This window comes from Stenella coeruleoalba, assembly GCF_951394435.1.
Source record: "Stenella coeruleoalba genome assembly, chromosome: 19".
NCBI classification, from domain to species: Eukaryota; Metazoa; Chordata; class Mammalia; order Artiodactyla; family Delphinidae; genus Stenella; species Stenella coeruleoalba.
Genome location: NC_137165.1, coordinates 15,064,739 through 15,091,633, shown reverse-complemented (window position 1 = coordinate 15,091,633; position 26,895 = coordinate 15,064,739). Strand labels below are relative to the sequence as shown.

Genomic DNA, 26,895 nt, shown 5'->3' with positions numbered 1-26,895 from the left:
TAGTGCCCTTGGAACCATTCCCATCTTTTCTAGCATTCAGCCTCTGGGCAGTTTGGTTTCTAGTCTTCTATCTTCCTCAAGTTTCTAGTCTATTGAAAGCACCGTTTCTTGTTTTTCAGCATAATTATGGATTTCTTTTCTGTCATTCTAAGGGTTTGGAAGAGGAGGAGGCTGCAGCGTGTATTTTTTTTTTTTTTGACATCTTTATTGGAGCGCAGCATGTATTAATTTGCCGACTTAAACCAGAAACTTTGCATTGCTTTCCTAGCTCTGAGATCTTGAGCAGATTGTTTAATCTTTTTAGTTTTAGTTCCACATTAAAGAAAATCTCTATAATATCTAAACGTTTATTTTAAGTATTAGAGGTACCTTAAGTGCCTAGTACAGTGCCTGGCACAGAATAGAAGTATAATAAATGGTAGCTATATTGCTACAATAAAAATGATATTATCTTCTTTGTGTAGAATAACTGTCATCATTAATCATTAGTCGTCTGAAAGTTACTTGTGCTGTCTCCATGCACTTTGTATTAGACTCATATTTGGTAGCCTGGCTTTTTTGTGACTTTTTAATAGAATCTTGATCTTCATTTTGGGTTGTGGCCATTAGCTAAGAACCATTATATTAGAAAAATTTTCTATAAAGAAGGCAATAATAACCATAATTATATTTTTGCATTATTATTGTTTTATTTGGTTTCTATACAATCTCATTGCACCTTTTTTAGTCATCATTTTTAACTGACAATTTCTAATTAGATGATGGTAAAAGCCTTACTTCTAAATTTGCTGTTAAATAACAAAATTAGTTTTCTGTTTTCTAAAACCATACACATCTTTCTTATACACTGACAGGCTTTGATATTGCCTATTCTAGCTTCACCATAAAAAACATTAAAAAAAAGTTTTTCCTTTATTTTCATGTTGAGTTTCAGTGTGTGCAGTCAGACAGAAAGCAATAATCCCCCATCTCATTCTTGGATTTATCAAAAGCTGAAAATAAAATAGATCAGATCACTTTCTGAAACAAAATTACTTTATTAGTTTAGTAATAATTTGAGGTTACTTTAAAGATAAGAAGCAGCATTTGGGAGGAGATTCATTTCCTGCCTTTGGGCTTTATCTGTAAGAACTACATCTTCAATGTCAAGAGGTTGTGTATTTATAACTGAACTCTAATAAAGTCTGTACTGGGGTTTACTGCACACCTGACTTGGTCATTATGATTATATATTAGGTGCCAAACTGTTGCTTGTCTTTTGAAAAAAATACATTACCAAATATATTTCATTAAAATTTGGCCTGTGTGGGGAGGATTACAAGACCACCAACTATTGATTATAAGTGTGCTGGTTATTACCAACATGATTAATGATGTTCCTTTGGGAAATAAGTGGAATAAAATGTAGTTTTCCTTTTATTGGTGAATTAAGCAATAATTGGAAGAGGTGTTATTATAATAAATGTTTTTACTAAATCTTATAAAATGTTTTTCTACCACTCTTTTTGACTGTGCAACATAAGATATCGAGAATCATGTTCTGAGTTTTTTTTTTCGTTTAATCCTTGTCTGTCACTATATGTGGATATTAAAGAACTGTGTTCTTTTCCTTATGAGCAGTCCAAAATTACCCTCTTATTTACACAACTTTTATGCTTCTCCCATTTTGCTGTCTTATCACAGAGAAATTGTCACATGAAACAGATAAGATTGTTATTTCAGAACAGCATCCTTCATGACATTTTCATCTTTGTGTTGTTGGTGCACGTGTGTGTATGTCTTTCTGGAACTGTGACATCTCTGACAAGGAAAGAACTGTTAAGCATGTAGTAATGTGCTTTTTTTTAAACAATCAGAGAATTCTTAGTCATACTTCTCATTTCAGGGCACACTCACATTATCAGCCTGCACAAGACTCTTATTTTATTTATCAATTTTCCTCTTCATCCCCTCTCCCATTCCCTTTTAAACATACTGTGTTATGTTTGATATATATGCTTGAATATGTGTGTATGCTTTTGTATTGTGTTGTTTTGAGTGTGTATTTTTTTTTTTGGCCACGCCCTCAGTTCCCTGACCAGGGATTTAACCCAAGCCAGGACAGTGAAAGCTCAGAATCCTAACCACTAGACCACCAGGGAGCTCCTGAGTGTGTATATTTTATATATATATGAGCTTCACTGTATTGTAGATCTCATGTTTTTCAATTAATACTACATTATATTGTATATACCTAGTTGATTCTAACGATAGCATATTACATGCATCATATTTTATCCCATTCCCCCAGAGATAAACATTTAAGTTATCGTCAGTTCCCTATCACAGCACTATAAAAAACATTCTTGTACATGTCCCAGTAAAAGCCAAATAGAAACCAAAGGGTTTCTTTGGATTTCTGGATCAGAGAGTATATAGATACATTATTTCACTAAGTACTGGCAAATTGCTTTCTGGAATGACTGTACCAATTTGCATTCCATTGGTGGTCTCTATTTCTTCATCTTGTTAACACTTAATAATTTTTCCAATTCTTCATTGTTTTACTTTGCACTTCATTGATTGTTAATTATTAGGCATTTCTTCTTTCTTTTCTGTAAATTTCTCATTCATATCCACTACCCTCCTTTCTATTGTATTTCCTGTCTTTTTTTATGGTATGTAATTTGGATAGTAATCCATTGTTAGTTTTAGACATTGAAAATCTCTCAGTCTGTTACTTCTTTTGTGGTCCCTATGGTGAGGATTGCTAATTATACACATAATTCTATCCTTCCCTAATGCAATGACAGAGTTTAAGCTGGGCACATAGCTGCTCAGTTAGGGGTTGTGTTTTCTGCTTTATCATTAGCTAATTGAGACCACATGACTAATTTTGCCAATCAAACATGGACAAGGTATTATGTGCATTCTTACCTGAATGTGGGCTTCTTTTCTACCTTGTCGTAAGTTGGAATATGGATAGGTTTATTATTTCAGGCCATGACCCAACTTTCTGTGTACCCTTGTGATAGCTGGAAAGAGCTTGGGTTTCTGAATGACCATATGGAACAGAGAGCTGTCTTGCCAAACTGAACTGTCCCCTTGGTGGAACAATAATCTAGAGAGAAACTTAATTAGCAGTATTTGAGAGCTAATTTGTTATTGTAACTTAAAGTTGACTATAATATAGTGTCCTTTATAGAGCATAAATTCTCTCTCTTTAATATAGTCAAATCAATTATTCCTATATGGTTTGTGCTTAAGAGGTCTTCTTTAAGAAGCTCTTCATCACCCTGAGGCTACCAAGATATTCTCCTATCTTCTATTAGATATATAATACTTTTTATGTATAGGTCTTTAATCCATCTTGAATTCACTCTTTATATATGTTGTGAGGTAGGGATCCAACATTATTTTTCTTAAAATGTACCAGTTCTCCCAGTACCATCTATAGACAGTGTGTGCTTACCTCTTGATTTGTGGGTCATCTTTATCATGTCAAGTTCCCATATATTCGTGAATCTGCTTCTAATCTCTCATTTTATTACAGTTTTTTTTATTATTATGGCTTAGTAGTAAATCTTACTATCTAGTAAGCTGAGTCCTTTATTTTACACCTCTCTTACAAACTTGATTAAACTGTTCTTAGACAATTTAGAGTTGTAAAATTCCTTAAAAATTAAAACTCCAATTTGTATTGGAATTGCCTTGGATTTATAGTTTAGTCTTTAGGAACTACCGATAAATGTGGTATAGTTCTCCATTCATTTAGGCTTTTTAATGAAGTAATTTTTTATTTCATTAATGTTCTACCCCTTATCTTCAGGTTTACTCCTAGATACTTCATAGTTTTTATAGCTATTGTGAATGGTACCTTATTTTCAAGTATATTTTCCAGTTGACTGTTCCGGTGTAGAGCAATGCTGTTGATTTTGTAAATTGATTTTGTATCTGCCAGTCTTTCTAAACTCATTTAGTGTAATAATTTGTTTATACTGTCTGCTTTATCTCTTCTAATCCTTATGCTTTTTTTCCCTCTGTTTTATTATATTAGCCAAGTCTTCCAGTAGTATGTTAGACTACCTAAGTGGGCATTCTTTCTTGTCTGTATTTTAAATGAAATACTTCTGACTGTTCCTGAGTAAAGTTTTATTGGAACACAGCCTTGCCATTTACTTATTTCGTTGTCTGTGACTGCTTCTGTGAAACAGTGACACAAAACTGTTTGCATGTTGCAAACAGTTGCAACAGAGGCCACATTGCCACAAGTCTAAAATATTCACCATCTGGGCCTTAAAGAGAAAGGCCTACTGAATCCTACTCTAGATCTGTGCTAATATGGTAGCCACTAGTCATAGAGACTTAATTTTAAACTTAAATAAAATTTAAGTTTAAAATTCGGTCACTGTAGTTACATTTCACATGCACAGTAGCCACATGTGACTAGTAGCTACCATATTGGGCAACAAGTATAGAACATTTGAATTATTTCAGAAAGTTCTGTTGTATAGAGCTGCTCTAGGTTTTTAGTTCTGGATCATTTTGGTTATCTTTTTGCTCAGTTTTAAAGATAATATTAAGTTTTACTTAATCTCACAATATTTTTATTGGGAATAGTTCCCTTAATGCGTATTTTCAGAGAGAGCCTTTATGTGGCAAATCTTCTGAGACTTTGTGTGCTTAAAATATCTTTACTTTTGATGCTAGTTTATCTGGATATAAACTTTTTGGTTTGAAGTTTTTTCCATCAACACTTTAAAATTACTCCACCCAGTAATTTTAAGAATTACTTATTCTTAAATCTTGTGTGGCTGATGAGGTGTCTGAGGTCAATCTGATCTTATTCCTTTATAGGTGATCTATTCTTTCTTGTTAGAAGCTTTTAGAATTTTCTTTTGTCTTTGATTTTCTTAAATTTCATTCTAATGTATCAAGGTATTGTGTATGTATATGTGTTTTATTTATTTTCTGTTCTCTTTGGCATTCACAATCTGTTCAGTTTGACTTTTTATTCTTTAATTCTTGAAAAGCCTCAGTCATTCAGATGTTTCTTTGAATCTGTTTAGTTTATATGTCTTCTTTGTCTTTAATTTTTATGAATGTTGATACTTCTATCTCTCATATATCTCTGTATCTTTTTAAAAAAAATCTCCTTATCCCTTCTTCATATGTTCCAGGAGCATTTCTTAGCCTAATAATTCTAGCTCACTAAAACATTTTAGAGCCATATCTTTTAATCCATTCACCCATCTCTTAATATTTTTATTTTAACTGTATTTTCTATACATATTATTTCAAATTGTTTCTTTTTAAAAACTGTTATTCTGGGGCTTCCCTGGTGGCGCAGTGGTTGAGAGTCTGCCTACCGATGCGGGGGACGCGGGTTTGTGCCCCGGTCCGGGAGGATCCCACATGCTGCGGAGTGGCTGGGCCCGTGGGCCATGGCCGCTGGGCCTGCGCGTCCGGAGCCTGTGCTCCGCGACGGGAGAGGCCACAGCAGTGAGAGGCCCGCGTACCGCAAAAAAACAAACAAAAACAAACAAACAAAAACTGTTATTCTGCTTCATGTTGCCAGTGTCCTCTCTCTTATTTCTGAGGATATGTATTATGGTCATTTAAAATTTATATTCTGTCTCGTTCATTAAGCTGGTTCTTTTTAACGTACATTATTCAGTTCTTTTGTCCGTTTTTTAATCTTTAGAAAGATTTTTATAATCCTTAGACTTCTCCAATGCTGGATTATTATTTTTCTTTCATGAACATATTTTCCATTGGGATTATCAGCCACATTAATTTTGATGGTAATATGTTTGGGAGGAATGGTAAGGTCCGGAGAAAGGAAGAAGAACCTCAGGGCAGAGAGCCTATGATGTTAATCCTAGGCTTCTCTTTGCTGTATCCACCAGGTAACCATACCCCTCAGGGCACTTCCCAGTAACTACATCAGAGTTGCTCTTTATTTGAGAACAGACTCCCATAGAAGTTTAAAGATTGGGGTGCTGCTCTGACATTACCTCAGAACAGTTGCTTTTTTTGCCTCTGGGGAGACAAAGAACATTTCTGAAAAGCTTTCCATCATCCAACCCCTAAGTTGTATGCCCTATCCTCTTTAACTGTGGTTTGCTACTCTGCCCTCCCTCTGTCCAGACTAGTCAGCTTTTTTTCCCCAGGCATTTTTTTCCCCACAGCTTTTATATTTGTTTCTCGTGTCCAACCTCTCTCACTTGTAGAACATCTTCAGAGAAATAGAGCCTGGCTTAATTTCTTACCAAGAATTGGAAGCTGAGTATGACTAATTCTAAAAATTTTATATATGTGGCTTTTGATTTCATGAGTGTTTATTTATTTATTTTTTATTAGTTTTGTATTTAGGGATCACATATTCTGTTGGCAGTGGTAAAGAACATAGGGAGGGCCTGTGCAATGGAAGGAGACTGGTCTAGGAATATTATTAAGTGGTAATTCAGAAAGTAGATAATGGAGATTTCAATAAAAATAATATGTATATATTTTAATGGTTTTCTTGTTCAACACTTTTTTTTTTTTTTTTTCCCCGGTACGCGGGCCTCTCACTTTTGTGGCCTCTCCCGTTGCGGAGCACAGGCTCCGGACGCGCAGGCCCAGCGGCCACGGCTCACGGGCCCAGCCGCTCCGCGGCATGTGGGATCTTCCCAGACCGGGGCACGAACCCGTGTCCCCTGCATCGGCAGGCGGACTCTCAACCACTGCGCCACCAGGGAATCCCCTGTTCAACACTTTTAACCATCATTATTTGAGCATCTGATGTGTAGAAAATACTGACCTCCTGTTAGTAAATAAAAGGCTGAACAGGACAATCTCTGCTCTAAAGGAGCTTTTTATTGTACATTATGAACATGAATTTATAGACGATTCAAGTTAAAACAAAAATATCTTCACTTCTGGGAGAAGTTAAAATTTCAGAAACTATTAAGGGTGTTTTGTTAGAATTAGGGCCATTTCTTATTGAGCCACCAGGAATAAAAGCCAAATGGAGCATCCAGCCTTACTTTGAGAAGAATTTTGTGTGAGCTCCTATTCTTGTGCATAGCTTTGCCTCTTTTGTTTATTCGGCAGTGTACTTGACTCTAACCACTCTCTAGCTTCACCTGTTTTTGCTGCCTGCTTTCTGTTCTTAAAGTCAGCCTTAAACCATAGTTTGTTTATGTGTTCCAGGAATGATTTGCTTTATATACGTGGACTGTGCTCTTTAGTTTGTCTCTGCCAGTCTGTTCATCTGTTGCATCATAATTTGCCTTTGCTACCAGGTTCCTGCCTCTGAATTTGCTCTGCACCTGTCCTCATATGTACTTGGCTTGGCATATTTTGATTCTTGGCTTTGGTTTCTAAATATGCCCTCACTTCTCTTTCTCCTGAGGTTAATTCATTGAGGCTTCTTTGCATCTGGTTTTGTAAAACACCTGTCAACCCTGTCACTGGTTCAAATCATCTCTTCCTCCTCCCCAGTATATGAGTCATGATAACCACAGCTCATTTTATTTTAAAATTATTGTTATTATATCATTTTTTCTATTTAAAATTACCCGCCAGAGGTAAATAGTCCACAGTTTTCAGCATATGGCCTGACATTATTTTACTTAAAAAAATACCTTTATTGAGGAATAATTGACATATACATGCACTTATTTAAAATATACAGTTTGCTAAGTTTTGACCTAAGTTTATACCTTGAAACTGCTCTGCAACAAAGGCAATGAATGTCCATCACACCCAAAAGTTTCCCCATGCCCCTTTGTAATTTCTCCTTTCTGCCCCTTTGCACACACACCAACCCCCAGGCAGCTACTGATCTGGTTTATATCACTATAGTTTTCATTTTGTAAAATTTATATAAATGGAATCATGCACTGTGTACTTTGGATGGGGGTGAGGGGTGTCTGGCTTCTTTCAGCATAACTATTTTGAGATTAACTCACATTGTGTTTCAGTAGTCTGTTCCTTTTTTCTTGCTGAGTAGTATTCCTTTGTATGAATATACTACAACTTGATTGTTTATTCACTGTTGATCATTTGGATTGTTTCCAGTTTTTGGCTATTACAGGTAAAATGGCTATGAACATTTGTGTACAAGTCTTTGTATAGAGTTATGCTTTAATTTCTCTTGGGTAGAACCTAGGCATGAAATGGTCACATGGTAGATGTAACTTTTTAAGAAACTGCTAAATTCTGGGGACTTCCCTGGCGGTCCAGTGGTTAAGAGGCTGTGCTTCCACTGTGGGGGGGCACGGGTTCTATCCCTGGTAGGGGAACTAAGATCCCACGTGCTGCACAGCATGGCCAAAAAAAAAAAGAACAAAGAAACTGCTAAATTCTTTTCCAAAGTTGTACCATTTTACATTTCCACTATTGGTATATGAGAGTTATAATTGTTCTACCTCCTTTGTACAGACATACTGTTGTTTTACCTTTGAGTAAAATTTTATTCTCTTAATGTTTTGCAACTTCTGTTTGCATTTAAATGTTTAATAACACCTGGCGTGTATTTTGATGTTTGTTATAAGGAATGAGGTGTGAGGAAGGTATCAGTTTTAATTGTTGTTTTTCGTTTTTGTTTTTTTCAAAAGGCTGGATAGTTGTCTCCACACCATTTATTAAATAGTCTGTCATTTTCCCACTGATTTGAAATTTGCTTTCCTAAGGAATTGTTTCAAATGAATACACTTTTAGGTTCTTTGTCTATTCAGAACCTATATGTTTAGATATTAGAGAAAAATGTAGAACAAACCAGAAAATTCTCCATTTATGATGCAATAAGGTATTTTTAAGGAGGTAAAATTATGAGGATCGCATCCTTTATGTGAGATGTGAGTTGTCAGTGGGCGAACTATTATAATAATACTTCAAAAAATACAACTCATATCTTTTGGATAGGGAGTATAATTTTTTTGTTTAATTTAAAACCATTTTAAAAACAGCTCTGGATGAAATGAGCTTTCTATAACATACATATCATTCCACTTCTCATCACTATTTCTGCAGTCTCCTAGCTTAGAAACTTTAATACCATGTTTGATTCTATTTTCTACATTCCTTCTATTTCCAAGTTCTTTTTCTTTTAGAATATTGCCTAGATTTACCCTTTCTGTCCACTCCCACCTACCATAGTCTTGTAAACCCTGTGCCCTGAGTCTCCTTATTAACCGTATTGCATTGATTCCAGATCATTTTTCTAAATTACTTTTTCATTAGCTTAAAAAAACCTCTAATAATTCTTTTTCATCTTTGTATCACTTTCAGAGTTCCAGCTGTTTTCATAACATGGTCTTAGTCCAACTTTAGTTCTTAACACCCAAATAGAAGTCATTTGCTATAATCATATTGATTTCTGCATCCTTTGTTTATTTTGTTTTGTTTTTTGGCATGCCACCCATCTTGCAGGTTCTTAGTTCCCTGACCAGGGTTTGAACCTGGGCCCAGACAGTGGAAGCTCAGAGTCCTAACAACTGGACCGCCAGGGAATTCCTGATCTCTGCATTCTTTATTGCCATGTTTATGTCATCATATTTCCTATTGGGGTTTCCTCTATATAATACAATCTATTTATTTATTTGTTTGTTTGGCTGCATTGAATCTTAGTTGCAGCACGCAGAATCTTCGTTGTGGCATGCGGGATCTTTCATTGTGGTTCGCAGGCTCTCTAGTTGTGATGCACAGGCTCTAGAGCACATGGGCTTATTTGCCCTGTGGCATGTGGAATCTTAGTTCCCCAACCAGGGATCAAACCCACGTCGCCTGCATTGGAAGGTGGATTCTCAACCACTGGACCACCAGGGAAGTCCCCACAATCTTTTTTCACTGTTACCCATCTTTCTAAATTTGGCCTCATCCTTCTTCCTCCATAGATGATTCTTTGATTCTCTCAGACCATGATTTTCCTTTCCCTGAACTCTAATACTTATAGTTTGTTTCTTCACTCACTGTTCCATCCTTGCCTTCCTCCTTGGACGTATCTGGTATGTTCTTGCCTATTGTCTGTGCCTGAAAAGCTCTTCTCCAGATCTCATTGTGACTTGTTTTCTCATCTTCTACTGGTCTTGGTTCAAATTTTATGTTCTCATTGAGACCTTCCTCGAAGATCCTATTTCAAATTCAATCCACTCCTGCCTCTACTCTTCTTTGATTTATTTTTCTGCATAGAACGCAACATATCTGACATAAATTTTGTCTGTTTATTGTCTGTTCCCTTATAAGCTCATTGAGGGCAGGGGTTTTTGTTTATAATTTTTCCTCCAACATCTTGAATAGTGCCTTGAACATGGCATATGGTCCGTAAATATTTAAATGAATGAATAAATGCCATTATGTTGGTATTGATTGCTCTTTAGTTGTATAAAAGTATTAGTTGTTTAATTGTTTCCTTAACTAAATGGTAACTTCTTTAAAAAGTAGAGTATATTCTCAACTCCTTCTTGGTGTTGGCATAGAGTGACCTAACCAACATTAAATACTAACTGGCTGAAGGTGTGGAATTAGAAATTTTGACCACACAAAGGCAGGTGGCACTTCCTATTCTGCAAAATTGGTCAAGATACTAAGCATAATTAACTTTCAGTTCTGAGTAGGGTCTTAAAGATGCTTTTGTTAATTAATAAATTAGAATAACTTCTGTTTACTTAATAAATCAGAATAACTTCTTGTTATATAAAAATACGTAGTCATTATAGACCAGTTAGAAAATACAGAAAAGTATGAAAGAAAAATTAAAAGTACTGTTAATCCCATCACTCAGAAGTAACCACTGTACACGTTTGGGCAGCAGCTCCATAATATTTTATAGTATATTTGGACCATAATTTATTCAGCTGTTTTCTTATTGTTGGACATTTCAATTTTTTTTTTAATACTCTGGTGCTTTTATTTCAATGACATATTTCCATAATGAGGCTTCTTGGTTGAAGAATATGTATGTATATTTTAAATACTAAATAGATGTGCAGGGCTTCCCTGGTGGCGCAGTGGTTGAGAGTCTGCCTGCCGATGCAGGGGACACGGGTTTGTGCCCCGGTCCGGGAAGATCCCACATGCCGCAGAGTGGCTGGGCCCGTGAGCCATGGCCGCTGAGCCTGCGTGTCCGGAGCCTGTGCTCCGCAACGGGAGAGGCCACAACAGTGAGAGGCCCGCGTACCACAAAAAAAAAAAAAAAAAAAAAAGATGTGCAGTATCATTTTAGATGGTCATATCGCATTCCATTATATGAATAAACCGTAATTTAACCATTCTGCTGTTGAATCTTAGAGTGGTTACCAGCTTTTTGATTTTACAAATTCCATTATCCCGCAAGGCATTCTTGTACACATTTGAGATTATTTCCTAGGGATGAATTCTTGAAGTGGAATTGCTGGATCAGAAGCTGAGCAAGTTTTTAAAGCTTGTAATATCACACACAGAAAATGTGATAGTAGTGGAAAACACAACCATAAATTGAACTTATTTATTTAACAGATACTTAGTGTGCCAGTCATGTTGCCAGTTTGTGAAGTTACAGAAGTGTTTAAATAAGATGGACAATGTCCCTGTCCTTATGAAACTTTTAGTCAGTAGGGGGTACAGCTAAGTAAAATGACAACTTCAGTATAGAATGATAAGTAAAATGAGAAGATATAGATGTACCTAGGAGGGTACAAATATCTAACACATTCTTTGAGTCAGGGAAGATTTCCTGAAGGAGGCCAAGACTAGAAGGATAAGTCACTTATCCAAGCAGAGGGAGTTAGATACACAAAGTCCTGAAGTGGAAAGAGGACATGATGTGTTCAAGAGAATGAAAGTAGCTAATTAAGAATGGATCATAAACACTATAGTGTATACAGAAGTCTAAATAGAATGTTGTATTTACATATACAATACATGTATAATGTTATAAACCAATGTTACCTCAATTTTAAAAAAAAAAGAATGGAGCATAAAAAGAGAGGAACTGATAAGAAATGAGCTTGAGGGAGTTTAAAGCAAGGCCAGGATCAACTAGGTCAGATACTTCTGAGAAGTCAAATAAGATAAATATCAAAACTATGGATTAGGTTTAACAACAAAGGTTTTAGAACGATTTCAATGGAGTGGTAGGGACAGAGGCCAGGTTGCGCTGGGGTTGAGGAATGTTTGTGGATAGAGGCAACAAGGGTAGACCACTTTGGCTCTTATGGGATGCCAGGATTCTTACGGTGGCTATAGGGACAGTAGGGTCGGGGGAAGGGAATCTTTGTTTTCATGTAGGAGAGATTTAAGCATGGGTCCTGACGCACAGGTTTTTAGGTTTTGTGAGAGGGAGTTATAGGAGTTCCTATTTGATGTTTCTTTTCAAAGATGCCAATATCATAGGTGTCATTTTAAAAGGGAAAACACAAGCCATAGGGGAAAGATATTTGCAACCATAAAAATAAGAAAAGATTATTGTCCAGAGTATACCAAGAACTCCAACAAATCATTAAGAAAACAAGAGAACCCAAATAGAAAAATGTACAAAAGACATGAATATGACTAATAAATGTATGAAAAATATATAAATTATATGAATATATAATTCAGCCTCAATAATAAGGGAAATGCAAAACAAAATCATTTTATGCCCATAAAATTGCCTAAAGAATAAAATGTTCCACAATATAAAATGTTCACAAGGATAGAGTAGTGGGAATTTATACACGGTAGGTGGGAGTGTGAATTGGTTAGACTACTTTGGAGAATAATTTGTCAGTATTTAGTGACGTTGAAGATATATCTCCCTACAGTGTAGCAGTTCTCCTAAATGGTTACACATGTGTATCAGGACACATGCATAACAATGTTCATAGCTTCTTTGTTTGCAAAAACAAAGGAAACCCAAATAAATGTTCATCAGCAGAGGCATGGATACGAGTTCAGTTTCTGTAAAGTAAAACATCATTTGGTGAGGTATACTGTAGAAGGAGGTAAGATACTCCTTCATTCTACTAGAGACTCTAGCTGGGGCTATGAGCAGGAGAAAAGCATATGAAGTTCTTTTACACATATATGAGAGCCCTCACAAGAAAAAATGAAAACCCAAAGAAGTGAGTAGGCCTAAGTGCTTATATAGTAGGTTAACAAAAAGTAGCAATTGTGGAAAAGTAAAATTTGGGGGAGACTAAAGAAAGAGTTATTCTAACAATGTCTGTTTATAGATTTCTCCTGGCTTTGACTCCCCATCTCTGGTGATAAGAATTTTTCTAACTCCTAGTACAGGGAAGGCACCTTTCACATGGGAATTTTATCTCCTGCTTTTAGGAAGAAAAAGGAAGGTCAGAGTGTCCTTGTATCTGCTGTTTTTCAGGTGTCTTTAACTCAAAACTAATCAATATGCCAAAGCAGCATATTTTGGGGTAGCATGTTCTGAGCCCCTTCAATATCTATGTAGCAAAACTATTTTTAAAAAAATCAAGGAGGGGGCTTCCCTAGTGGCGCAGTGGTTGGGAGTCCGCCTGCCGATGCAGGGGACACGGGTTCGTGCCCCGGTCTGGGAGGATCCGGAGCGGCTGGGCCCGTGGGCCATGGCCGCTGAGCCTGCGCGTCCGGAGCCTGTGCTCCGCGACGGGAGAGGCCACGGCAGTGAGAGGCCCGCGTACCGCAAAAACAAAAAACAAAAACAAAACAAACAAAAAAATCAAGGAGGGGGCTTCCCTGGTGGTGCAGTGGTTAAGAGTCTGCCTGCCGATGCAGGGGACATGGGTTCGTGCCCCAGTCCGGGAAGGTCCCACATGCCGCGGAGCGGCTGGGCCCATGAGCCATGGCCGCTGAGCCTGCGCGTCAGGAGCCTGTGATCCACAATGGGAGAGGCCGCAACAGTGAGAGGCCCGCGTACCGCAAAAAAAATAAAAAAAAATCAAGGAGACTGTAAACAAAATTCAGGGTGGAAAGGGTAGGAGATGAGATCAGGGAAGGATATATAGGGACTTCAGGTGTACTGATAATGTTCTGTTTGTTAGGCTGGATAATAAGTTCATAGGTGTTATTTTTTGTGCAAAATAATTTTTCATAATAGTTTTGAAAGGTGGCAGTAATCTTAGGTAATGTCTTTACAGGGAGTTGACAAAGACTAGGAGGTTTAAAAAGAGAGGAGGCCTGGATATAGTTGGTAGAGAAAGAAGATAGACTTGACTAATGAAAAAGAAGAATTGGTAGGTAGCATTAGGGCCCAGTTACAATTAGAAACTAAGAAATTACATTTTACGGAAGTGCTTGGCAGGCCTAATATAGATAGCAGATGGTTGGATTGATTCAGGGCTTGGGTTTGTCAAATGAGTAATAGAAGATAGGCAGCATAGCAAAGGAGTTAAGATTATTGGCAAGAGTTGAAGATTTACTACTGTAAAGATTCTAATAGAAAATGGAAGAATCAAGGGATTAGGGGCATCCATAGGATCAAAGAAAGGATACGGTGGAAATAAATGATCAAGAGAGCTACTGTATTTCATTGAATTGAAAACATTGTAGGTTGCAGTTATTTTATGTACCACTAAGAAAAAAAGAACACTGTCAATTAAATATGACAGTCTTTCCTGTCACTTAGAATTTTAATTGTATATTTAGTACACGATACAATATTGAAAGGCTTTTTTTAGTCTAAATGAGATACAGATTTTTAAATTTAGGTTACTCTTATACGTACATAAAACAAAATATAAGCAAAATTAATTGGTTAAGGAATTCTTAAAACTTTTTCATATCTAGTATTTTTTGGACTCACTTTTTCACTCAGACAATGTTTTTCCGTGCTATATCATTTCTCTCTGACATCAAACGACGTTTATAAGGAGGGTGTTTGGAGGTGGTGAAGTAGGCTTGTTAAGTAATAATCCCAAATGGGAGTCAAAAGTAAATTATCTCCACAAAATTGCATAATTTTAAGAAATGCTACATCAACACTCAGTGATGCTCATTCTACAAGTTTTGATGCTGATACTTTTTAATATTCACACATGCAAGCAGTAGTATCAACTAAAGTATTAAGAATACCTCTGGGGCTTCCCTGGTGGCGCAGTGGTTGAGAGTCTGCCTGCCGATGCAGGGGACACGGATTCGTGTCCCGGTCTGGGAAGATCCCACATGCCGCGGAGCGGCTAGGCCCGTGAGCCATGGCCGCTGAGCCTGCGCGTCAGGAGCCTGTGCTCCACAACGGGAGAGGCCACAACAGTGAGAGGCCCACGTACCGCAAAAAAAAACCCAAAACAACAACAACAAAAAAGAATACCTCTGGTTTGACAGTAATTCGATGATGCCACTGATTGTAAGGTGTATTCAGATTTCAGCAATGTTAAAATGTGAAATAATGCACATCTTATGTTCAGTGAAATATAGTTAGAAGAGTAGTGGTGGTTATCAGGTGGGTTGCACAAGTTTACAGTTTCAGAACTGGGGCAGTTGCAGATAGTAACAAGAGTGACCGTGAGACAGGGTGGCTGAAGTAGAGAGGAAACAGTCATTAAACTGCAGTCAGACAAATATATTACTAAAAGGGAGACTTAAAAACCATTAAAACATAAGTGGAGATGAGGAAAACAAGGTTAGTGTTTATGCATTATCTGGGATGATGATGGCATGCCAGGGTGATGGCACGATGTAAAGTAGAGAGGAAGACTGAGCTCAAGATGTCAGAGATAGTAAGTAATAAAGGGTTCATGAATTGAGAGAAGAGAGGGGTAAGGGTAACATAGTCATATAGCATGAACTTCAAAGGAACAGGATTTTTACCTACAGTGTTTGAGACTAGAATCAGGAGAAACAGCCTCCTAATCTGAAGTACGGGGTATATGAGCCATGAGCAGCCTCAAATGAAAGATGTCTTTAGGGAAAAGCCAGGTTTTAGCCGAGGAAGTGAAAGAGAAGGTCATCAAAGAGGATGAGGATATGGGGAGGTTTGAGTCAAGGTAAAATACGCAAGAAGCAGTGTGGCCATAGTATGAGAGGGAATGATTATTGGGTCGCTTCTTGAGTAGTGAACAAGGACTAGTAGGCATGTAGCCTTAAAGTTTCCCCATACCATTAAATGTTGTTGAAAACAGATTTTCAGTTGGCTACAAAACTTCCTGTTGAAGAGTATACACTTATTTAACCAATCTTATTTTGTTCAAAGTTTTTCACTAATGTGACTAGATATCCCATTATATAACACAGTGAATATCATAGTACCTAAATCTTTTTGTGCATCTTCTTTTATGTCCTTAGAATAAACTGTAAGTGGAATTACTGGATCAAAAGAAATGGATATTTTTCAGGCTCTTTTGATACATTTTGCTAAATTGAAACTATTTCACATTTTCACAATGTAGGAGTATATCTTTGTTCATTACCTTGCCAGTATTGGATGATATAATTTTAAAAAATCTTTACCAATTTGATAGGTGATAAAAGTTAGTATTTTCATTTTCATCTTTTTAGTTATTGGTAAGATTGAACATTTTTTCATATAGTTAATGGTCATTTATATCTTCTCATTTCTAAATTTTCTGTTCAGAGCCACATCTTTTTATGTCTGAGTTTATATAATAAAAATTTTCTGTATTTTTCACAACTCTTAAACAGACTTTGTACTTAGAAGAGTCATGTGAATGTGGACAAATAAAGCCCATAATACAGATGACTGTGTTGTAGGACCTTTAATAAATGATCTGTTGCTAGGTTTAAAGAAAAGATAACAGGAATTTTTCATTTCTAAGTTCGAAGAGCACAACAGAAGATTGTAGCCATAAGACATTTAAGGAAGGATTGATTCTTTTTTTATATAAATAAATTAATTAATTATTTTTATCCTTTTTGGCTGTGTTGGGTCTTCGTTGCTATGCGCGGGCTTTCTCTAGTTGGGTCAGCGGGGGCTACTCTTCGTTGTGGTGCGCAGGCTTCTGTCGTGGCTTCTCTTGTTGCGGATCATGGACTCTAGGTGTGCAGGTTTCACTAGTTGTGGCACATGGGCTCAGTAGTTGTGGCTTGCGGGCTCTAGAGCTCAGGCTCAGTAGTTGTGGCGTATGGGCTTAGTTACTCCGCGGCATGTGGGATCTTCCTGGGAGAGGGCACGAACCTGTGTCCCTTGCATTGGCAGGCAGATTCTTAACCACTGCGCCACCAAGGAAGCCCAAGGAAGGATTGATTCTTGAACTGTTTTTTCTTGTAACTGAGATCTGTTTTGGATAAGTGGATAGGTAAACCTCTTTTTTCAGAAATAAGCCCATAGGTAATTTTTTTTTCCCTTTGTGGTTTATTAGTTATGGAATAACAGATTAGTTTCTGTAAAAAAAAAAAAACCCTTTTCTGAATTTTCATTTAATTAAAAAAAGTTTATGACTGAAAAAAGATAATTTAATAATATAAATAATGGTCCAGTATCTGTAATTTTTCCCCAGTGTCATTAAACTATATTTTGTGTATTGATGAAGGAGTTCCAGTAATATATACAGAGCCATTTCTCTTCTGATTGTTACCACAGCTCAGGAGGCAACCCAGTAGTGATGGAAGAAAGGTGTTGCACAACCATGTGCTTTCTCTTCCATTTATCTGAGCTAACTGCAAAGGTTTTTTTATTTTTTTTTTCCCAGTACGCGGGCCTCTCACTGTTGTGGCCTCTCCCGTTGCAGAGCACAGGCTCCGGACGCACAGGCTCAGCAGCCATGGCTCACGGGCCCAGCCGCTCTGCAGCATGTGGGATCCTCCCGGACCGGGGCATGAACCCGTATCCCCTGCATCGGCAGGCACACTCCCAACCACTGCGCCACCAGGGAAGCCCTGCAAAGGTTTTTAAAACAGTCTCCCATTTAGTCATGTCATATCTGACTGCAATTTAATGAAACAAAACACTAGTAAATAGTTTTTATTCTCTACAAGAACAATGGAGGTAATAAAGACTAAGAAAATCCAGTTGCAGTGTTCTCCTTAATTCTGCAATCATGGTGCTTATACTTGATGATCACATCTTTACCCTTTATAATTGTGTGTGTGTGTGTGTGTGTGTGTGTGTGTGTGTGTGTGTAGAGAAAGAGAGAATTGTTGTATATATAAAATGGATGAGGTTTTTATATTCTTTTTCTTCATGTTCATTTTTTATTTGGAATTAAAGCTAATGTGAGTGTACCAACTCTTATATTAGACATAAAAAATTAAGATGTTGACCAAATATGGCTCCTCCTTCACTTTTAGTGCTATACACATACTGGGTGCTCCGAACATGTTTGTTCAATTAAGTTCAAACATTTTCAAGGAACTACTACAGGTTTTTTAAAGGATATTTCCCTGAGATTTTTGGTAGAGAACCTAAATATTTTGAAACACCAGTGTAATACAGTAGTTTTTGTGCTTTTAGGACAGTCAGAATGTTTGCACTTCAGGACTTCTTTGGTGGTCCAGTGGTTAAGACTCCGTACTTCCACTGCAGGGGACGCAAGCTAAGATCCCGCATGCTGTGTGTGACTCCCCCCCCCAAAAAAAAGTTTGTATTTGACCCAATTTATAAATTGAATTTTTTTAAAATTTAAGATAAAGCCCCTTTGTCTTCCTAAATTTAAAACTGATCATAATTTGTCATTTTATTAGAAGGCACCATTAATGAATACTCATTGCTCTGTGAAGTGGTCCTCAGACATAGAATTAAGATAATTGCCTACCTGCTAATTTGGAAACTAATCAGTTAATGACAGTGTTGTGGTTTGGTCACATTCAACCTCCATCATCAGGTTTTTTTTGTTTTATTTTTTAAATATTTATTTATTTATCTTTGGCTGCATTGGGTCTTCGTTACTGTGCGCAGGCTTTCTCCATTTGCGGCGGGCAGGGGCTACTCTTCATTGCGGTGGCTTCTCTTGTTGCAGAGCATGGGTTCTAGGCGTGCGGGCTTCAGTAGTTGTGGCACGTGGGCTCAGTAGCTGCGGCTCGCGGGCTCTAGAGCACAGGCTCAGTAGTTGTGGCGCACAGGCTTAGTTGCTCCGCAGCATGTGGGGTCTTCCCGGAGCAGGGATCAAACCTGTGTCCCCTGCATTGGCAGGTGGATTCTTAACCGCTGCGCCACGAGGGAAGCCCCCATCATCAGTTTTTAACAGCTATATTTCCTTAGGTCACTTGCAGGCTAGAATATTTTGTGGCAAGAACTGAAGTGTTTTGTAATATGTGTACTAAGCAAAATACATTCCATTAAAATAATGCTGAGTGAAAAAAAGCTAGTCTCAAAATGATTCCATTTATTTAACATGTTACGTTCTTGAAGTAACATAATTATAGAGATACAGAACAGATTAGTGGTTGCCAGTGATTAAGGTTGGGAGCGGGGAGGGGAGGAGAGGTGGGTATGCCTATAAAAGGGTAGCACTAAGGAATATTGTGGTGATGTTACAGTTAAGTATCTTGATTGTGGTGACAGTTACACGAAACATGTCATAAAATAGCATAGAGCTATACACATACACAAATTTTGCATGTAAAATGGGTGAAATCTGAATAAACTTTGTGGTTTATACCAAAGTCTATTTCCTGGTGTTGGTATTTTACTCCAGTTATGCAAGATGCTCACATTGGGGGTGTGCTGGGTGAAGGACCTTCTTGTACATTTCTTTGCAACTTCCAGTGAGTGTATAATTATTTCAAAATAAAGTTTAAAAAAATATACTTCTTTAACAAGAACTCCCACCCCAAACGGGGCAGTTATTAAAGGAGGATGTCCATTCATTTGGTCATTCCTTGCTATCAGCTCCCATCATCCAATGATTATTATAGCAGCACAGCAGAGGACTCTCTCAAAAAGAAGAGTTCTTTCTAATCTCATGCTTTGGGGCAATGTATTTTCATTTATAGTTGCTTGTAAAACCACTCTTAGTTCTAGAAAACCCATTTCTAGCTCTGCCATAGCTCCCATGGCTAGTAAAGGATTCAAATGTTTGCATCCTCTATTTTCCTGTGTTTTGGTGTACTAAGTATGAAACGTTAAGGAATCTTAACACACAAAAGAAAACATGTACAGCCTTTTAAATATTCAACAGGATAGACTCTTCTATTTCAGTAGATGCAAATTGAATCATATTGTCCATCTTCAAGTAAGCCAATCTTATGTTTATTAAACACACTGATAAATATACTATAAAGTGGAACATAGTGTACATGCTTTTCTGGTGAACACTTTGGTTTAACTGTAATACTCCAAGGGAAAAAAACTTATAACTACTGTTTTCACATAACTTAATTTTAATTTGTTTAAATATAAACATTTCTTCAGCCCAAAATGTTCTTAAATATGAGCATAGTAATAATAATGGTAGTAATGATAGCTAACCTTTACTGAGCACTTGCATAAGCCAGATACTTGCCAAGTACTTTTTACATGTTATCTCATTTAATCCTCAAAACAACCTTGTGAGATAGGTACTATTATATAGATGAGTAACATATCTGAAATAATACAGCTAGTAAGAGAGAGGGAATAGTTTGAAAGGCAGTCAGATTCCTGAGCCTACACTTTTGACCGTCATTCTGTACTTCCCCCTTATGCCATGCAGTACAGGAACTCTAAAGTTAGAGGCTGACATGTTGGCAGTTATTACATATTTTAGTTTTGTTTTATTCATAGGGCACATGTATGAAATCTGTTTCTTCTCTTGCTGAGTTCAATAAGGTGAAACCTTCCCTGACTTATGCAGGACAACCTGCTTTTCTCATTTTTATCTTCTCTTGCATATCCTTTTTCATGGAAACCAGACTAAATTAAAAGTTGTCTTAACATTTGTATTGGTATTTTAATTTAAGGATATCTCTTAAAACTTAGAAAGACTTGACCTTTAAAATATAAAATCTTATTGCTCTTGTGTTTAATTTTACCAGTTATTTTGTCTCCAGTATGAATCTAGACTACAGTTTCTTATGTTTGTTATGTAGAAGATAAGGATTAAAATGTCATTTAATACATTTACTGATTTTTATATAGGATCACTATTACTGAAACAAAAGTTTTATTGCTACTATTTTCATTTTTAGTTTTTTGTGTATATGTATTTAAACAGGTTGTTGACATTTTAGCCATCACCACTAATAATCATTGTTAGAGTTCCTTTAGCTAGAAAACTGAGACATGAACTTCAGAAGGAGACAGTCCTCCCTGAGTTTTTCAGCGTAGGTTCAGAGTTACCTCTTCATCCACTGATGCTCTTGGAATTCCAGGGATATAAGTTGGTGGATAGGATCTGTAAAATTACTGTCTCCATATGTTATCAACCCCGTAAGTAATAACAACTGATGTTTTTCAAAGGCCAGACTTCATCCTTCTAAACAGCTATAAGCATGAAAACAACGTCTCTTGAGATATTTCAAAGTATATATCACTTTACATTGGAAGGCCCTTCCCAGTCTGCCTTTTCTATATTATATAAAAGTCTAAAAAGTCACAGGCTTGTGTTTTGTTTTTTCAAGTTCAGTAGTTCAGGTTGAAGCAACCATTTTGAAAGTAACAGCCTGTGAACTGTGACTGACTGGAGGAGAGGTGGGAAAAAGTAATAAAAATAAGTGAAAGTTCAGCATTTGGGATTTACTCTTTTAGTTAATCCTGAGGACATTACTGACTCAATGATCAAGAAAAATATATTTAGTATACACTAATTAGAAAGACTGAGACATAAAAATGCATTGGAGGGAATTCACTGGTGGTCCAGTGGTTAGAGCTTGGTGCTTTCACTGCTGGGGCCTGGGCTTGATCCCTGCTAGGGGAACGAAAATCCCACAAGCCGTGAAAAAACAAACAAACAAAATGCATTAGAATTTCATGAGATATACTTACTAGAATATTTAATATTTTCATGTTTAAAATTTATATTCTAATGCGTGAAAAATGTGTCATATTACATAACAGGGACATTTGAATTAAATGAGTAATACATGTAATACACAAGTAATAAACTTAGCATAATAGCACCTGCTCTATAGATGTTAGCTACTATTATTATTCTTGTTATCAACATCTCTTCCTCTAGTTGGAGTCAATTTACTATAACCTAAAGTAAACTTAGTCTCTGCCTGTACACTTCTTTTAATTTATTAAGTAAGTGTTATGTTATTATTGTCTGGCCTTTGTGTATTAACTTTATTCATCTGCATGGTCATAGAAAACTAGAAATAGGTTTATTTTGTTCTGTTTGTTGCCATGGAAAACAAAGGATGCACCAGTTGATACTGCATAGCTGGAAACAGCAAATGTCAATAGGCTAGAGAACTATAATTCATTAGTAGTCTTTTTTTTAAGATATAATTTACACACCATAAAATGCACCCTTTTAGTGTGTACATTTCATTGTTGGTTAGTATATTTACAAGGCCTTATACTTTTAAGGGAACAGTTTTTCCTAAGCGTTCTAATTATATTTCTTTTCTTAGCTGCAAGTCTTTATTTTCGCCCATGTGGTTACTACTTTCTGTACTCTTCTTGTCTTCGCTGAAATTCCTTTTGATTGAGGTCTAATGTCATATTTCTTTTGGGAAGGCTTTCTTTTTTTTTTTCTTCAGTACGCGGGCCTCTCACTGTTGTGGCCTCTGCCGTTGCGGAGCACAGGCTCCGGACGCGCAGGCTCAGCGGCCATGGCTCACGGGCCCAGTCGCTCCGCGGCATGTGGGATCTTCCCGGACCGGGGCACGAACCTGTGTCCCCTGCATTGGCAGGCGGACTCTCAACCACTGCGCCACCAGGGAAGCCCGGGAAGGCTTTCTTGATTCCTTATACATTTAGTCTCCTGCTCTGTTCTCCTGCAGCCCTTTTTTTAATCCCTTTGTTATATTGCCTATCACATTTATATTGTGATTATCTCTTTTAGTTATCTGTCTTCCCTTTCAGACCATTTATCTCTCAAGCACAGAGACTGTTCTTGTTTTTCTGCTGTCTTCAGGAGCTAGAACAATGCCTGTTATGGTAGGCTTTTCAGTACATATTTATTGAATGATAATAATGACAGATAGTCCTGGCTGTCGCTGAGCCTTCAGCATGTACTAAGAGTTTGATATACTATATTCAGTGGTGAATATTAAAATAATGTGCTTTTTGTTGCTGGGAATCATACCATTTTAGTATTGGAAGGGACCAATTTTCCCCCACTCAACACGCGCACATTCACATATGTACACAAAGCAAATTGAAATCCATAGAAGTTGAACAACTTAGTGGTGAAGCTGGGACTGAAAACCCATGTTACCTCATCTTGTCCTGTACCATTTTATTTTCTCTTACACCCTGATGATTTATAATGAAGATTCATTCGTTTCCTAAAGTTTAGGGTGAAGACCTTGAAAATGTTAATTTAATTCATAATATTATCTTTCTGGGTTTTTTTTTTTTTTTTTTTTTTATCTTTCTGTTTTTAACCGTAAGTAAGGGACTAGTTGCCAACCAGAATACTGGAAAAGAAGTTTTAAATTGGTTGAAACAGTGACAGCATTTTCCTGTTTTATAGACCTCCGTGAGTGAAAGCCTTCAGAGAGAAGCTGCTAAGAAGCAAGCAATGAAACAGGTAAGGTAGAAGGGTGAATTAAATGCATCTGGTGAAGTAAGTAGTTCAGCTCACATTTTAAAGTATCAGTTTTGTTATTAGGTACCTGAGACTAAAGAGAGTAAGGGTGTATAAGGAAAAATTTTATCTTGACACTTGTTTTCTGAAAATGTGTAAGATGTTTCTTGATTTACATAGATTTCAGGTTTCTTGTATAAATTTTAAAGGAGAAAAACACAGTGAAGAATTAGCTCCTTATTGCTGTGTTGTAGATTAAACCCATTTCTGCTTTCATATGACTTAGTCTGACGATGGATTACATGGTTTAATAATTTCTGCTAATGAGCTTACTTGCTAAAAAAAAAACAAAGGATACAACCAAAATGATTTTGCAGTTTTATAATTATTTCAAACTCATCTAGCAAGGAAGGGGAATGTCAGGTGATTTTCGGTAGACTTGCCAGCACCTTATATTTATGTATACTGTATAGTATTTCCAAGTACTTATACATACATTATCTTTTTAAAATTCTCACAAACCTGCCCATGGTCCTGATAAAGAAGTTTGAAACTTCAAAAGGATGTTTACCCCTCATGATCACACAGCTCATTACAGAACTAGGCCTGGAGTTTTAGTAATTTTTCTAATACTGTACCAGTGTATTTTAGATTTAGCTGCAGTAGAAAATAATGAAATTAAACAGTGGCAGAGTACCTTTCTTTTCAATTTTAATTCCTTTTCCTCCACATTTTCTTTAATTTTGGGCACCTGTTTTTCCCTTGTGTATCTAGAATCCTGCTTAAGGATAAATTTGTTAAGCACTTTCTATGAGCCAGACATTATGGTAACTCCTTTCTAAGAGTTACCTTTAATTCTTACAGCAGTCCTATTTTAGGATAATTGCTCTTATAATCTCTATTTTGTAGTTGAGGAAATGAAGGCAAAAAATATTTATGTGACTTTCATGAGATCGCATAGTTAGTAAATGGTTAAGTTGTGTTCAAACCCAGGCAGTGAAATTGCAGAGCCCAAGCTTTTAGCCTCTGTGTTTTACTGCCTCCTTGGGGAATGGGCACAGAATTATGTATTTAGTTACTTTAAGATAATATCTTAGTGTCATATGAGATATAACATGTAACTTAGCCTCAAAATGATTTAATGCACACATAACATTAAAAACTTTGATTCTTTAGCTTAAGTGCTGGAGTGCTTTGAATTAGAATTTTAGAGCTCAGTAGAATTTTAGAAAGACCATCAAGTTCAGTTTCTTCACTATGTGGATGAGAGAATTAGTTCTAGAGAGTCTGGTGACTTCACCAAGTCATGTAGGTATCTTGTTTTCTAGTGTTCTTTTCACATTTTTTGCTGCCTTTTTTTTTTTTTTTTTTTTTGTGGTATGCAGGCCTCTCACTGTTGTGGCCTCTCCCGTTGTGGAGCACAGGCTCAGCAGCCATGGCTCACGGGCCTAGCCGCTCCACGGCATGTGGGATCCTCCTAGACCAAGGCATGAACCCGTGTCCCCTGCATCGGCAGGCGGACTCTCAACCACTGCGCCATCAGGGAAGCCCTGCCTTTTTTTTTTTTTTAATTAATTAATTAATTTGATAGACCCGGCTCCTTAGTTGCAACATGCATGTGGGATCTAGCTCCCTGACCAGGGATCGAACCAGGGCCACCCCCCGAACTGGGAGCGTGGAGTCCCAACCACTGTGCCACCAGGGAAGTCCCTGTGTTGCCTTTTCTTATTCACTTAAAGCATAAGTCCCAAATCTGATTTTTTTCTTAACTCTGGCTTGTTCAAATCCACTTTTTTGATAGTGGGACTTTTTCATAATTTGCCTGGAAATTGGGGATGCTGCTACAGCTCTTCTGCCTCTCACCTGCCTGCTGCTGCTATACTACCTTTCACCTTATTTTCCCCACTTGAATGATTCAACTCTTCTGCTTTAATCTCAAACTAACTTTTATCATGAAGAATACCACCTTGATTGTATTTACTAAATCTAAGAGAAAATACTCTTAGAAATGGGGTACTTTATCTGTTAGACCTTTCTTCTTTCCTTTTTTAAATTTTTTATTTATTTATTTTTGGCTGCGTTGAGTCTCCGCTGCTGTGCACAGGCTTTCTCCAGCTGTGGCGAGCGGGGACACCCCCCACTGCAATGCGCAGGCCTCTCTCTGCAGTGGCCTCTCCCGTTGTGGAGCACAGGCTGCAGGTGCGCAGGCCTCAGTAGCCATGGCGCACCTCAGTAGCAGTTGTGGCGCACAGGCTCAGTAGTTGTGGCACGTGGGCTTAGTTGCTCCACAGCATGTGGTATCCTCCTGGACCAGGGCTCGAACCCATGTCCCCTGCATCAGCAGGCGGACTCCCAACCACTGTGCCACCAGGGAAGTCCTTTTCTTTTCTTTTCTCTTTTTTTTTTTTCTTTTGTTTTCTTTTCTCCCCTTCCCTTCTCTCCCCTCTTCTCCTCTCCCATCAGTTTTTTATCTGGCCATCAGGTGCACAGAACTGATGTTGTCAACATTATTATCTTATTCCCTATTTCACTGGAAAAACTTTTAATATGTCATCATTAAAATAATATTTCCTGTAGGTTTTTGGTAGATATCTGTTTTCAAGCTAAGGAAGTTCTTTTCTGGTCTTGGTTTGAGGTTTTGTTTGTTGTTGTGTTTTATTTTTTGAAAGTCATGCATGAACTATATTCATATCAGTAAAGATCAATTTAACTTTAGAAAATCAGTAATGATCACTTCACATAAATGATATAAACACAATATAGGTATAGAGTATTCTTCTTTTTATGTTCCATTGCATTTGGTTTACTAAAATTTCATTAAGGATTTTTGTTTTAAGTGTTAAGGAGTTTTTCTTTTTTTTATCATCAGTGAGATTGGCCTGTGATTTTCCTTTTCTTTCACTGTAATTATCCAGATTGAAAAAAATATAAAAGTCTGACAGTCCCAAGATTTAGTGGGTTAAGTTTGTTTCTCATTCATTACTTTCTGTCCTGACAAATTAGTGTTTTCTTCATTCTGCTTTCTTTGGGTTTATTTTGTTATTTTTCTTACTTTTTGAGATGAGTGCATAGCTGTTTTCAAAAGCCCTTTCTCTTTTCTAATGTGTTTAAAGCTATACATTTTCCTCTAAGCACTGCTATAGCTGTGCTTATCTCACAAGTTTTTGGTAAGTAGTACTTTTTATTCAGTTCAAAATATTTTATAATTTGTTATGATTTCTTCTTTGATCTGTGGGTTATTTAGAACTTAATATAGGGGTTTTTTGTTTCCTTTTTAACATGATTTCTTTGTGTTCCAAGATGATGCATTGTATTGTTTCATGTCTTTAAAAAATGTGTTGAGATTAACTGTGTGGTCCAGTAGTTTTTAATAAATATTCCTTTGATGCTTGAAAAAATATTCTAA

The 26,895-nt window shown here is 37.0% G+C and overlaps 1 protein-coding gene across 1 annotated transcript in view; it reads left to right on the top strand.

Moving 5' to 3' along the window:
- NSRP1 (nuclear speckle splicing regulatory protein 1) overlaps positions 1-26,895 on the top strand; it is a 66,507-nt gene that overhangs the window by 26,865 nt on the left and 12,747 nt on the right. Inside the window, exon 3 of the mRNA XM_079905147.1 lies at positions 23,436-23,492. Within this exon, the coding sequence (XP_079761273.1) occupies positions 23,436-23,492 (57 nt within the window). The remainder of the gene's footprint in view (positions 1-23,435; positions 23,493-26,895) is intronic.